General features: G+C 45.1%; 1 protein-coding gene across 7 annotated transcripts in view; it reads left to right on the top strand.

Annotated features, from left to right (window-relative positions):
• LOC139530882 (protein unc-79 homolog) overlaps positions 1 to 13,440 on the top strand; it is a 47,359-nt gene that overhangs the window by 11,986 nt on the left and 21,933 nt on the right. For 5 of the 7 annotated variants that reach the window (XM_071327655.1, XM_071327651.1, XM_071327653.1 and 2 more), the window contains 16 exons: positions 2,178 to 2,407; positions 2,819 to 2,990; positions 3,190 to 3,420; positions 3,652 to 3,842; positions 4,115 to 4,238; positions 6,399 to 6,542; positions 8,097 to 8,312; positions 8,627 to 8,854; positions 8,985 to 9,135; positions 9,441 to 9,520; positions 9,684 to 9,832; positions 10,081 to 10,238; positions 11,638 to 11,819; positions 12,258 to 12,459; positions 12,682 to 12,861; positions 13,348 to 13,416. In XM_071327655.1, the coding sequence (XP_071183756.1) occupies positions 2,178 to 2,407; positions 2,819 to 2,990; positions 3,190 to 3,420; positions 3,652 to 3,842; positions 4,115 to 4,238; positions 6,399 to 6,542; positions 8,097 to 8,312; positions 8,627 to 8,854; positions 8,985 to 9,135; positions 9,441 to 9,520; positions 9,684 to 9,832; positions 10,081 to 10,238; positions 11,638 to 11,819; positions 12,258 to 12,459; positions 12,682 to 12,861; positions 13,348 to 13,416 (2,707 nt within the window). The remainder of the gene's footprint in view (positions 1 to 2,177; positions 2,408 to 2,818; positions 2,991 to 3,189; positions 3,421 to 3,651; positions 3,843 to 4,114; positions 4,239 to 6,398; positions 6,543 to 8,096; positions 8,313 to 8,626; positions 8,855 to 8,984; positions 9,136 to 9,440; positions 9,521 to 9,683; positions 9,833 to 10,080; positions 10,239 to 11,637; positions 11,820 to 12,257; positions 12,460 to 12,681; positions 12,862 to 13,347; positions 13,417 to 13,440) is intronic. The other 2 variants (XM_071327654.1, XM_071327652.1) reach the window with 1 other exon arrangement.

Below are 13,440 nucleotides of genomic sequence, written 5' to 3'. Positions count from 1 at the left end.
AATTGTTTTTTATTTATTTTTGTTTGACATAGAAGATTGTAAAAACACCAGTAGATCAGCTCCAAGTGATTAGAATTTTGGAAATCTGTTCCAAAGGATTCCCATGCATAATAGCGAGATATATGTGATCGTATACAAATGTAAGCAAGGTTTGAAATGATGATGTTTTAGTATCTGTTTGGGCTTCTTGTAGTCAATTTGCTGTACTGTATCCATTGACCAGGTTTTCACCATTGTCAGTTGTATGTTTTTGTAAAGATTACAGAGAGAGAGGGGAGAAGACAGGAAGAGAACAGAGAGAGAGAGGGGAGAAGACAGGAAGAGAACAGAGAGAGAGGGGAGAAGACAGGAAGAGAACAGAGAGAGAGAGAGGGGAGAAGACGGGAAGATAACAGAGAGAGAGGGGAGAAGACAGGAAGAGAACAGAGAGAGAGGGGAGAATACGGGAAGAGAACAGAGCGAGAGGGGAGAAGACAGGAAGAGAACAGAGAGAGAGGGGAGAAGACGGTAAGAGAACAGAGAAAGAGGGGAGAAGACGGGAAGAGAACAGAGAGAGAGGGGAGAAGACGGGAAGAGAACAGAGAGAGAGGGGAGAAGACGGGAGGAGAACAGAGAGAGAGGGGAGAAGACGGGAAGAGAACAGAGAGAGAGGGGAGAAGACGGGAAGAGAACAGAGAGAGGGGAGAAGATGGGAAGAGAACAGAGAGAGAGGGGAGAAGATGGGAAGAGAGCAGAGAGAGAGGGGAGAAGAGAGGAAGAGAACAGAGAGAGGGGAGAAGACGGGAAGAGAACAGAGAGAGAGGGGAGAAGACCGGAAGAGAACAGAGAGAGGGGAGAAGACCGGAAGAGAACAGAGAGAGAGGGGAGAAGACGGGAAGAGAACAGAGAGAGGGGGTAGAAGAGGGGAAGAGAACAGAGAGAGAGGGGAGAAGAGAGGAAGAGAACAGAGAGAGGGGAGAAGACGGGAAGAGAACAGAGAGAGAGGGGAGAAGACCGGAAGAGAACAGAGAGAGGGGAGAATATTGGAAGAGAACAGAGAGAGAGGGGAGAAGACGGGAAGAGAACAGAGAGAGGGGGGAGAAGATGGGAAGAGAACAGAGAGAGAGAGGAGAAGACAGGAAGAGAACAGAGAGAGGGGAGAAGAGGGAAGAGACAGAGAGAGGGGGAGAAGAGGGAAGAGAACAGAGAGAGGGGAGAGAGGGAGAGAACAGAGAGAGGGAGAAGACGGAAGAGAACAGAGAGAGGGGAGAAGAGGAAGAGAACAGAGAGAGGGGGGAGAAGACGGGAAGAGAACAGAGAGAGGGGGGAGAAGATGGGAAGAGAACAGAGAGAGAGAGGAGAAGACAGGAAGAGAACAGAGAGAGAGGGTAGAAGAGGGGAAGAGAACAGAGAGAGGGGGGAGAAGAGGGGAAGAGAACAGAGAGAGGGGGGAGAAGACGGGAAGAGAACAGAGAGAGAGGGGAGAAGACGGGAAGAGAACAGAGAGAGAGGGGAGAAGACGGGAAGAGAACAGAGAGGGGAGAAGACGGGAAGAGAACAGAGAGAGGGGAGAAGATGGGAAGAGAACAGAGAGAGGGGAGAAGACGGGAAGAGAACAGAGAGAGAGGGGAGAAGACGGGAAGAGAACAGAGAGAGAGGGGAGAAGACGGGAAGAGAACAGAGAGAGGGGAGAAGACGGGAAGAGAAGAGAGAGAGGGGAGAAGACGGGAAGAGAATAGAGAGAGAGGGGAGAAGACGTGAAGAGAACAGAGAGAGAGGGGAGAAGACGGGAAGAGAACAGAGAGAGAGGGGAGAAGACGGGAAGAGAACAGAGGGACAAGATCTGTTCATTTGAAAGGCTGGAGGTTTCAGTGGCTGATCAGATTAAACCAGTCCCCGTGTTGCCACCCTTGTTATGTTTTTGAAAATAAGACACCATATGTACTGTCTCTATCTAAGAATGATGCTATCTGTCCCATGGCAGCCTATTCATTAGCATACACACACAAAAAGAACACCACTCGTTCTTTTAATTTAGGACGTTTACACATAAATTTATTTATTGATGGCATAGGCATAGGACCTTTTAAGGATAGCTTTTTTTCACAGTGAAAACAGTTTATTAGGATTCTTATATTTTCTCAGTTTCTAAATGATACGAGGAGTTGTTTTATGTCATTGTCCCCTCTGTCTTGTAGAACTGTAGCTCTCATGTCAGGAGGGCAGTTGTCACCTGCTTCTCAGCTGGTTGCTGCGGGCGCCATGGCAACCGACCCGTCCGCTACTGCAAGCGTTGCCATGTCAACCACCACAGCAGCGAGGTGGGGACTGCGGCGGAGACCCATCTGTACCAGACCTCCCCACCTCCCATCAACACCCGCGAGTGTGGGGCAGAGGAGCTGGTGTGTACTGTGGAGGCTGTTATCAGGTATTTTTATTTGTATTTGGTGCATTTTTTATTTTTTTTATTTTTATTTAACCTTTATTTAACTAGGCAAGTCAGTTAAGAACAAACTCTTATTTAAAATGACGGCCTACCCTAACCCAGACGACGCTGGGCCAATTGTGCGCCGCCCTATGAGACTCCCAATCACAGCTGGTTGTGATACAGCCTGGAATCGAACCAGGGTCTGTAGTGACGCCTCTTGCACTGAGATGCAGTGCCTTAGACCGCTGCGTCACAGCATCACAGACAACACAGGCAACCAACCGCATGCTTCACGGTAGCACTGTATTCAACCACAGTTATCTTTCTATCACTATCTGTCTATCTCCCTCTGTCTTTCTGTCTGTCTCTCTCTTTTTTCCCCCTCTCTCTCCATCCATCTATCAACATCAGTCTACTGAAGGAGGCAGAGATCCACGCGGAGCTGCGTGAGTTTGAGCTGAACAGGCGTCGTCAGATGGGCCTGTCTGCCTCCCACCACTCCCTGGACAACATCGACTTTGACAACAAGGAGGACGACCAGCACGACCAGAGGCTCCTCAGTCAGTTTGGCATCTGGTTCCTGGTGCGTGGCTCGCTGGTCTATTACTCACTGTCACAGTCGAGAGATTAGGATGTTGACACACCTGTCTGGGCTCTTATTACCAGCCTGTGCTGTACTCTCTTCATAGTGCAACATTATAATGCTTTAACCATATCCGTCTCCGATCTTGGAAGCCCCTGACTGACCATGTTACACCCCATCCTTGCCCACACCCCTGAAGGTGAGCCTGTGCACCCCCAGTGAGAACACGCCCACTGAGAGCCTGGCGCGGCTGGTGAGCATGGTGTTCCAGTGGTTCCACTCCACAGCCTACATGATGGACGACGAGGTGGGCTCCCTGGTGGAGAAGCTCAAGCCCCAGTTTGTCACCAAGTGGCTGAAGACCGTGTGTGACGTGCGCTTCGACGTCATGGTGATGTGCCTGCTGCCCAAGCCGGTGGAGTTTGCCAGGGTGAGGAGGAGCGGGGAAGGAGAAGGGGTGTTGGAGGGTAAAGGCAGCTCAGGAAGTGTTAGTGAGGGGTTGTAGGGTGTAATGTTGGGTGTAGGGTAGTATGAGGTTAGGAATGTTTCTCTGGGGACCATGCACACTGGAGGGACAGTGTGTGATGGTTGTGTTTCTTGGTGAATATCCCCCTTGGTTATACCTGACCTTGTGTATGTGTCTATGTACCCATATCCCCAGGTGGGGGGTTACTGGGATAAGTCTTGCAGCACGGTGACCCAGCTGAAGGAGGGGCTGAACCGGATCCTGTGCCTGATCCCCTACAATGTGATCAGCCAGCCGCTGTGGGAGTGCTTCATGCCAGAGTGGCTGGAGGCCATCCGCACTGAGGTGCCTGACCAGCAGCTCAAGGAGTTCAGAGAAGTGCTCAGGTACTGTATACTGGACCTCTTCCAAGTCACCTAGTTCACTGTACCACCTCCTCTACTTCAATGGTGTCCTATGTTTCCTGATCACGCACAAATCATTTTCTGTCTTGGGAGAATAATAGAATGTTATGTGAAATGATATGTGACTATGTGTAACACAGTGAAAATGGTTTCCATTGTCCCACCGGCTAGTGATACACCTGAGAGGGGATATACCAAATGCTCAACTCTAAAAGCATGGCCCCTCCCTCCTCACCCCTCTGTTCCCCCTGCAGCAAGATGTTTGACATTGAGCTGTGTCCTCTGCCCTTCTCCATGGAGGAGATGTTTGGGTTCATTAGCTGCAGGTTCTCAGGCTACCCAGCCTCTGTGCAGGAGCAGGCTCTGCTCTGGCTGCATGTGAGTATAAGGCCTGTGGCTTTTTATGAGGATCCATTTCATATTGTGTGGTTGGAATGAAATGAAATGAACAGGTTGTCATGATGTGTGAGTGCCTGTGCAGGGGCTGTACTGAATATGGAACTGGGTCACAAGGCTAGCATGAGACTGGAGTTCTGAGAGTGAGAGAGGAGGGATTTTGCTTTTGATTCCATATGCACTCACAGCCTTCTGTCCTATATACATGGAAGGGTTTATTTCACGACTGTGATAACAGACACCAATGTAATTCAATCTGAATATATACAGTTGAAGTCGGAAGTTTACATACACTTAGGCTGGAGTCATTAAAACCAGTTTTTCAACCACTCCACAAATTTCTTGTTAACCAACTATTGTTTTGGCAAGTCGGTTAGGACATCTACTTTGTGCATGACACAATACATTTTTCCAACAATTATTTACAGACGGATTGTTTTACTTATAATTCACTGTATCACAATTCCAGTGGGTCAAAGATTACATACACTAAATTGACTGTGCCTTTAAACAGCTTGGAAAATTCTAGAAAATTATGTCATGGCTTTAGAAGCTTCTGATGGGCTAATTGACATTATTTGAGTCAATTGAAGGTATACTTGTGGATGTATTTCAAGACCTACCTTCAAACTCAGTGCCTCTTTGCTTGACATCATGGGAAAATCAAAAGAAATCAGCCAAGACCTCAGAAGAAAATGTGTGGACCTCCACAAGTCTGGTTCATCCTTGCGAGCAATTTCCAAACGCCTGAAGGTACCACGTTCATCTGTACAAACAATAGTACGCAAGTTTAAACACCATGGGACCACGCAGCCGTCATACCGCTCAGGAAGGAGACGTGTTCTGTCTCCTGGAGATGAACCTACTTTGGTGCAAAAAGTGCAAATCAATCCCAGATCAACAGCAAAGGACCTTGTGAAGATGCTGGAGGAAACAGGTGCAAAAGTATCTATATCCACAGTAAAACGAGTTTTATATCGACATAACCTGAAAGGCCACTCAGCAGGGAAGAAGACACTGCTCCAAAACCGCCATAAAAAAGCCAGACTACGGTTTGCAACTGCACATGGGGACAAAGATCGTACTTTTTGGAGAAATGTCCTCTGGTCTGATGAAACAAAAATAGAACTGTTTGGCATAATGACCATTGTTATGTTTGGAGGACAAAGGGGGAGGCCTGCAAGCCAAAGAACACCATCCCAACCGTGAAGCATTATGTTGTGGTGGTGCTTTGCTGCAGGAGGGACTGGTGCACTTCACAAAATAGATGGCATCATGAGGCAGGAAAATTATGTGGATATATTGAAGCAACATCTCAAGACATCAGTCAGGAAGTTAAAGCTTCCAAATGGACAATGACCCCAAGCATACTTCCAAAGTTGTGGCAAAATGGCTTAAGGACAACAAAGTCAAGGTATTGGAGTGGCCATCACAAAGCCCTGACCTCAATCCTATAGAAAATTTGTGGCCAGAACTGAAAAAGCATGTGCGAGCAAGGAGGCCTACAAACCTGACTCAGTTACACCAGCTCTGTCAGGAGGAATGGGCCAAAATTCACCCAACTTATTGTGGGAAGCTTGTGGAAGGCTACCCGAAACGTTTGACCCAAGTTAAACAATTTAAAGGCAATGCTAACAAATACTAATTGAGTGTATGTAAAGTTCTGACCCACTGGGAATGTGATGAAAGAAATAAAAGCAGAAATAAATCATTCTCTCTACTATTATTCTGACATTTCACATTCTCAAAATAAAGTGGCGATCCTAACTGACCTAAAACAGGGAATTTTTACTAGGATTAAATGTCAGGAATTGTGAAAAACTGAGTTGAAATGTATTTGGCTAAGGTGTATGTAAACTTCCAACTTCAACTGTATATAGGTCACACATACTACAGGAATATGTGTAGAGTACTACATCCACATTTCTATCTGCTTATATATGTCTTCTCTTTTGCCTCTCTTAATGTCTCTGTTGTCTGTTTGTGTGTTTTATATGTGTGTGTGTGTGTGTGTAAACCTGTTAACCTAAACCTGTTGTCATTAATGTGTCTTGTGTGTGAGTTTGGTGTGCATCTTTGCATGATATCTTGTGTGTTTGTGTACCTGTTGGTGTATGTGTGTGCGTGTCTGGTTGGACACAGGTGTTGTCAGAGCTGGACATTGTGGTGCCTCTGCAGCTGTTGATCGGGATGTTCTTTGACGGGGTGAACTCAGTGAAGGAACTGGCCAATCAGAGAAAGACTCGAGTCTCAGATCTAACTGGTGAAAATACTGAGGCTCGGAGGGTGAGATATCGTACTAGTCATCAACTCCCATGCAAAACTACCTAAATTACACAGAAATAAGCTATTATCACTCAAATGTCCTCTCTCAATGAAACCGTAAGAGCAGAACAAATGAGCTGAGGAACTATACAGTTTACATCCACAATCTGAAAATGCTTGTGATCTATTTGCCCAGCTAGCACATAATGTTCTGAGAACCATATGTTTCTTAAAGCTTGGTGAGAGTGTGGTTGTCCTATGGTTATTTTGCATACAACCTCCCCACAACTTTCTGGGAATGGTGCAGGATAGTTGCTTGGTTGCTTGGCAGCACATTTAAGGAACTTGACATAAAAACATTATTTGCTCGGTATTTCATTACTTTAACAGAATGTTTCCTAAAAGTTCAAGCATATTTTGGTAATGTTCTTGGAACGTTCTCCAACTGGTTTGGCATTGGGAATGTTCTCCAATAGTTCAGAGAACATTAAGAAACAATGTTCTTTTGTGGGAATTTCACTACTTCAGCATAACATTTCCTACAGGTTTTCTCATGGTCCTATTTAAAGTCATGTTCTCAGAACATTAAGAAAACTTTTTTTTTAAAACACAAGAAAACCTTAGTAACGTTCAAAGAACATTTTAATAATGTTATTTAAAAACATACATTCCATTCTCAGCATCAACAAAACTCTCTCTATCCTCTGTCTTGTTAAGTGTGTTCAGGTGTGTAGGACGCACCCAATTATTGACCACACCTGATCTTAATGTGTCCTTGTTTCCTTTGAAATGGGGTCTGTTTGAATAGACTGAAATTAACAGCTTTGTATAAGTAAAAACATGTCTACATTCCATGGATAGAGAACAAAAGATCATAGGTTTCAATCTCCCTGACGCCATGCAACAATAAAAAAGAAATGTGTATGCGTGATTAATGCCTAAGCAAATCAATGTCCATGTGTCCTATTTGTGATTGGAGTTCAAAACAGTTAACCCAAGCTGAGCTAGCAGTGTTATTAAAAGTATGATTGAAACATGTTCTCAGAATGTTATTTAATTACCTTAAAATAACCTATCAAACCTCCCAGGAAAACTTTCAGGGAACCGTAGTAAAACATTCTCAGAACCTCCCTGCAATCTAAAAATGTACTTCCCAGAACAGGCAACATTTTCACTTCTGTTCCCAGAACGTTAAAAAAACGTTCAGTTTTACCAGTCAGGGAACTTGCCTTCGTTCCCAGAACCAATGGGAAACCAAAAAAGGAGGTTCCTACAACTTCCAAGGAACCAAATATGCTAGCTGGATACCCTCTATTGTCAACCATCCACAGGCATGTGCGTTGCCCTGGTAACTGCTGAAGTCTAAATATAGTTCTATTTAAGGGGCTTAATTGAGCTCTGCCATCATTCAGATTTATCTGTGAAAGTTAAAGCCTTTGGCTCATTTATCCACAGTATATTTCTACACCTGAATACACCTTGATAACTTGGAGGGTAGATCTCATGACAGTACAATTATGGAACGATGATACCTGTTTTTGTGTGTGTGTGTGTGTGTGTGTGTCATGTCCCTAGGAAAGCGTGGTTTCAGATCCAGGCCATCTTGGGCCGCACAACACTGTGAGCCCATTCCCCAGTCCGTTCCGGAGCCCATTCCGGAGCCCCCTGCACTGCAGCCCCTTTAAGAACCTGGGCCATGCTACGGGACACTGTGCCCTGGACCTGGACTGTGACGACGATGACATGAACCTGGGCTGTTTCATTCTCATGTTCGACCTCATCCTCAAACAGGTGGCAAGCCCATACACTGCAGACATGGGTTCAATCATAGAGTAATGTTACATTTTACAATACCTCATTGAATACCTCAGAGCCACCAAGCTGAGATCTGTCCCACTTTCTATTTCTGTGGGTTCTCCTGTTCAACAATGTTGTAGTGGTTCCTTACTACTACTAATAATTTCATCCATTTGTAAAGCACTTTCCATTATACAGAATAATCTCAAAGTGCATAATCTAAAAAGTAAAAAGCAAATAGAAAAAAAATGGACACAACTAGACAGGGCAACTGACACAATAAACCCAGCTACAATGTCCTTGTCCAGATGGAGCTCCAGGATGACGGTGTGATGCTCGGTCTGGAAAGCAGCCTGGGGAAGGACATTGTGGGCATCATCAACAACGTCTTCCAGGCCCCATGGGGGGGCTCCCACACCTGTCAGAAGGACGAGAAGGCCCTGGAGTGCAGCCTGTGCCAGTCCAGCATTTTGTGCTACCAGCTAGGCTGTGAGCTCCTGGAGAGACTCACCCCCAGGGAGGAGATACGTCTGGTGGTGAGACACACAAGCAGACTCCTGTAAAAACAACATGAAGGATGTCCTGAATCGGTCCAATTGTTTTTCAATGGTTTGTAATTCTTACTGTATTTGGTTGTCAGTAGACATTATTGTGTCTTGACTATAGGAGTCAACAGACATCTTGGAGGACACATTGCTGTTGCCTCAAGTGTTTGGGCCTGAACAACGGACAAAGCAAGGGGCAGAGGAAGCGGACAACCCTGCCAGCACACACACTGACAACCCTACAATTCAAAGTTACTCTCCTGACAACCCACGTATGTATCCATGGCGAAATAAGGCTTGGGTTGGAAGGGTTTTGGATTGAGTACAGAATATCTCAGTGTACTGATACAGATCTGATGAAACACAAGCAGAACAATTCTCAGTTGTGTAGGTGTAAACACCTCAGCATTACCAAAATCTAATTCCAAATGTATTTTATGACATGAAGAAAAGAATATGAGATGAACACTTCTCTGTAACAGTTCAGAGGCTGCGTGCAACATGAAAAGGAAACACTGCATAGTTTCTCCTCTGCTGGGGAATTCTCTCTTTTACAGCAAAGATTTCTCTCTTACAGCAATGAAGAATAATGCTGATAAGAAGTTTTCCTACCAGCAGCTCCCTGTGTCTCTCAAGCTAATATACACTATTCTGCAGGTACATGCCAGTCCACCTTTATCCAGTGTTAAGGCATCTTGTCATGTACAGATATAAATTGTCTATAGAATATAATAGATGCCTAATCAAAGACAATAATCCTGTATCCTCATTAGAAAAGACTGAGTGAGCAAAGGAAATGTATCTTTTGTTCCCTTTGTAGGAAATGTCTAAGTTTGAGGAGCCTGATATCCTGTTCAACATGCTGAACTGTCTGAAGATCCTGTGTCTCCACGGAGAGTGTCTGTACCTGGCCCGTAAGGACCACCCCCATTTCCTGGCCCACATCCAGGAGAAGATGCTCATTCCCAGGTCAGCAAAGTCACCATCACCCAATGCTGCCCCTCCTACAGTTTCACACGTAGCTTGTTGTTTGTTTACAGAAATCTCTACTAGTACTTTCTTTAAACATGCCCTGAGCCATGAGATGTAGCTACATGCAGAAACTGAAATCGTTGATCACGATCTTGATGTCAGTTGTACTAGATCATCAAATACGTGAAGAGCAGCCAGGTATGTGTGTGTGTGTGTGTGTGTCTAATGTGATACGTGTGTTCCAGCCTGTGGACCATGCTGAAGTCCGAGTTCTGCCAGCTGGCCTCCCTGGCCGTGCCCCAGCTTCTGCATGCCCTCTCCCTCTCCCACGGAGCAGACATCTTTTGGAACCTGGTGGACAGCAACTTTAACAGCAAGGACTGGAAGATACGCTTCGAAGCAGGTGAATTATATATGAGCCTTCACCTCACGTATGTGTGTGTGTGTGTGTGTGTGTGGGGGGGGGGGGTACTGTATGTGATGATATGAATGAATCATGAGGGGAGGATCTCCACCTCTGTCCTATAATCCCCCCCAACAAACCACTGTCTACAGACATCTTCTCCCTGCATCACCATGGTTACTACAGTATGCGTCTCTAGCATGCAGCACAGAGGAATTGTGGGATTATTAATCAGACCCTTCTCTCCCTGTGATTGGCAGAGAGGAGCAATGTGTTACCTTGAGACAGAGTCAGAGGACAGTGTCTCTGGCAGCATGGATATACTGTAGACACTGATCATTACTAAAATATAAGTTAGGTTAGATACAAATATCTATCTTTGATTTCATTTTTTGCTGTTTTATTGTGTCATTGTCACAGAACATTGTCCCAGACCTGCTGTTTTCAACTCTTAATGATCGGCTATGAAAAGCCAACTGACATTTATTCCTGATTATTATTTGACCATGCCTGTCACTTATAAACATTTTGAACATCTTGGCCATGTTCTGTTATATAATCTCCACCCGGCACAGCCAGAAGAGGACTGGCCACCCCTCATAGCCTGGTTCCTCTCTAGGTTTCTTCCTAGGTTTTGGCCTTTCTAGGGAGTTTTTCCTAGCCACCGTGCTTCTACACCTGCATTGCTTGCTGTTTGGGGTTTTAGGCTGGGTTTCTATACAGCACTTCGAGATATTAGCTGATGTACGAAGGGCTATATAAAATAAACTTGACTTGACTTAACACCAATAAAGGGAAAGGAAGGGGGATATCTAGTCAGTTGTACAACTGAATGCATTCAACTGAAATTGAAGCGTATCTTCCAATGTGTCTTCCGCATTTAACCAAACCCCACTAAATCAGTATGAATATAATAATATCAGTCGGTTAAATTCACATGAATTTTCATTTAACAGACTCTGACTTTAAACAGCATAGAAAGTAGATGTTTATTGCAAAATAACATGAACAATTGCTAAGGGAAATTATGTGTCATGACTACAGGTTGTGTACACACGTGAACCGTAGGATGATGATCATGAATTTTAATTATCTAATTATGGCCTCATATTAGCTATTCTGAAACAGATGGTAATTTACCTGTCTGTGTAAATTAACCCAAAAAGACACCAGTTGGGTGCCAAAGCATCACTATGGCCCACAGGCAATCTGGCTACAATAATACTATCTCCACTCCCTCTACTGCCACACTGCCATCTAGTGACACTGTACATTACCCATCAGTGTTAGAGTGATGCTGCTTTTAACATTATCCTTTGCAGTGTCCTATCAAACTAAATGTGACATGGCACTGAGATGTTGTCTTGTGCCCTGTCTGTGTTGTCATGGTAACTCCCAGTGGAGAAGGTGGCTGTGCTCTGTCGGTTCCTAGACATTGGTTCTTTGACGAAGAACCACCTGCTGAAGTACTCCCTGGCCCACGCCTTCTGCAGCTTCCTGGCCTCTGTGGAGGATGTCAACCCGGCCGTGGCCACACGCGCCAGGCTGCTGCTGGACACCATCAAGAGCCCAGCACTACAGGTGATTAACAGATATCTATCTAGGCCAAGATAAATACTATTAAACTGCCATACAACCACTTTTCATGTGCATGTGACAATTGATAAGGTGTATGGAGTCTTTCTTGTCCTGGAGGACAAATTGCTTCGCAGCAAGTCAGCAAACAATTTTTTATTGATGAATAACACAAAAACATGTAAGTGCAGTGCTAACACTTGTGTATGTGTGTGTTTGTGTGTCTGTTTCTGTGTGTCTGTGTGTTTGTGTGTCTGTTTCTGTATGTCTGTGTGTTTGTGTGTCTGTGTCTGTGTGTTTGTGTGTCTGTGTCTGTGTGTTTGTGTGTCTGTTTCTGTATGTCTGTGTGTTTGTGTGTCTGTGTCTGTGTGTTTGTGTGTCTGTGTCTGTGTGTTTGTGTGTCTGTGTCTGTGTGTTTGTGTGTCTGTGTTTGTGTGTCTGCAGGGCTTGTGTCTGTGCCTGGACTTCCAGTTCGACACGGTGGTGAGGGACCGGCCCATCATCCTCAGCAAGCTGCTGATGCTGCACCACCTGAAGCAGGAAGTCCCTGCCCTCAGCTGGGAGTTCTTTGTCAACCGCTTCGAGACGCTCTCCCTGGAGGCCCAGCTCCACCTGGACTGCAACAAGGAGTTCCCTTTTCCCACCAGTACGCCCAGCTGGGGGATTTTATCAGTTACATAGTCTGCAGAATAGAATTTTCACTATGACTTATGTTCAATAGAACAAACCAACCATGTGGGGAAACATAAACCTGTGAAATCAGAACATTACAGTTCATGTTCGTGTGGTGGAGGTGTGTTAAGTGTTATAAGACATAGGCACATTGATGTATGTTATTTATCTTTCCTTCCTTGCCTCTCCTTGTCAGCCATCACAGCTGTGCGTACCAACGTGGCCAACCTTAGTGATGCAGCGATGTGGAAAATCAGACGGGCGCGCTTTGCCAGGAACCGCCAGAAGAGTGTGCGTTCCCTCCGTGACAGCATCAAGGGCCCGTCCACAACCAAGCGAGCCTTCTCCCTCCCAGAGACTCTGTGTAACCGACTACGTGAGTGTTCATCGGTTGGTTAGGCTACTAGTCCGTAGGTCTCAGCTTTTGTCTGTCCCATGCTTCTACTGTTTCTCTCTTCATCAATTCACCTCTCTGTTCTGTTAGTATACCTACAAAATCTTTATTCCTGTTTGTTTCACTCAATTGCATATTTTCTCAGTGATTTGTTATCTTGCTGGAGGTAAGAGGTTTGTCTTCTCTGTGATTTCCTCATTGACCCTGCACAGGATGCGGTCTGAGTTTCTGGGAGAGGGGGTCTACTGTTGGCTTTAGACTGTGTGGTTGTTGAGATTAAGTAAGCAAGTGGAGGTTAAATTATTAATAGAATAACTTGGACAAGTCTCAGCATCCAAATTAGGATCACTTTATGTGAATGGTGTGAGACATTGGGATGTATAGGGTTATCTGGAAGCTCAGACTTGTGTCCTGTGCTACCTCCCAAGAACATTCTCCTAAATTGCATTCTTCATGTGTGGTTTTTAGCTTTAAGGCTTACGAGGCAAGAGCACTCTGCCCCGACTCTGGGAGATATGATAGAGAAAGTCCTGCCAGGTAAATAACAACCCAAATCTAAAT

The sequence above is a fragment of the Salvelinus alpinus genome, chromosome 9, assembly GCF_045679555.1.
Source record: "Salvelinus alpinus chromosome 9, SLU_Salpinus.1, whole genome shotgun sequence".
NCBI classification, from domain to species: domain Eukaryota; kingdom Metazoa; phylum Chordata; class Actinopteri; order Salmoniformes; family Salmonidae; genus Salvelinus; species Salvelinus alpinus.
This window is presented reverse-complemented; position numbering and strand designations above follow the sequence as displayed.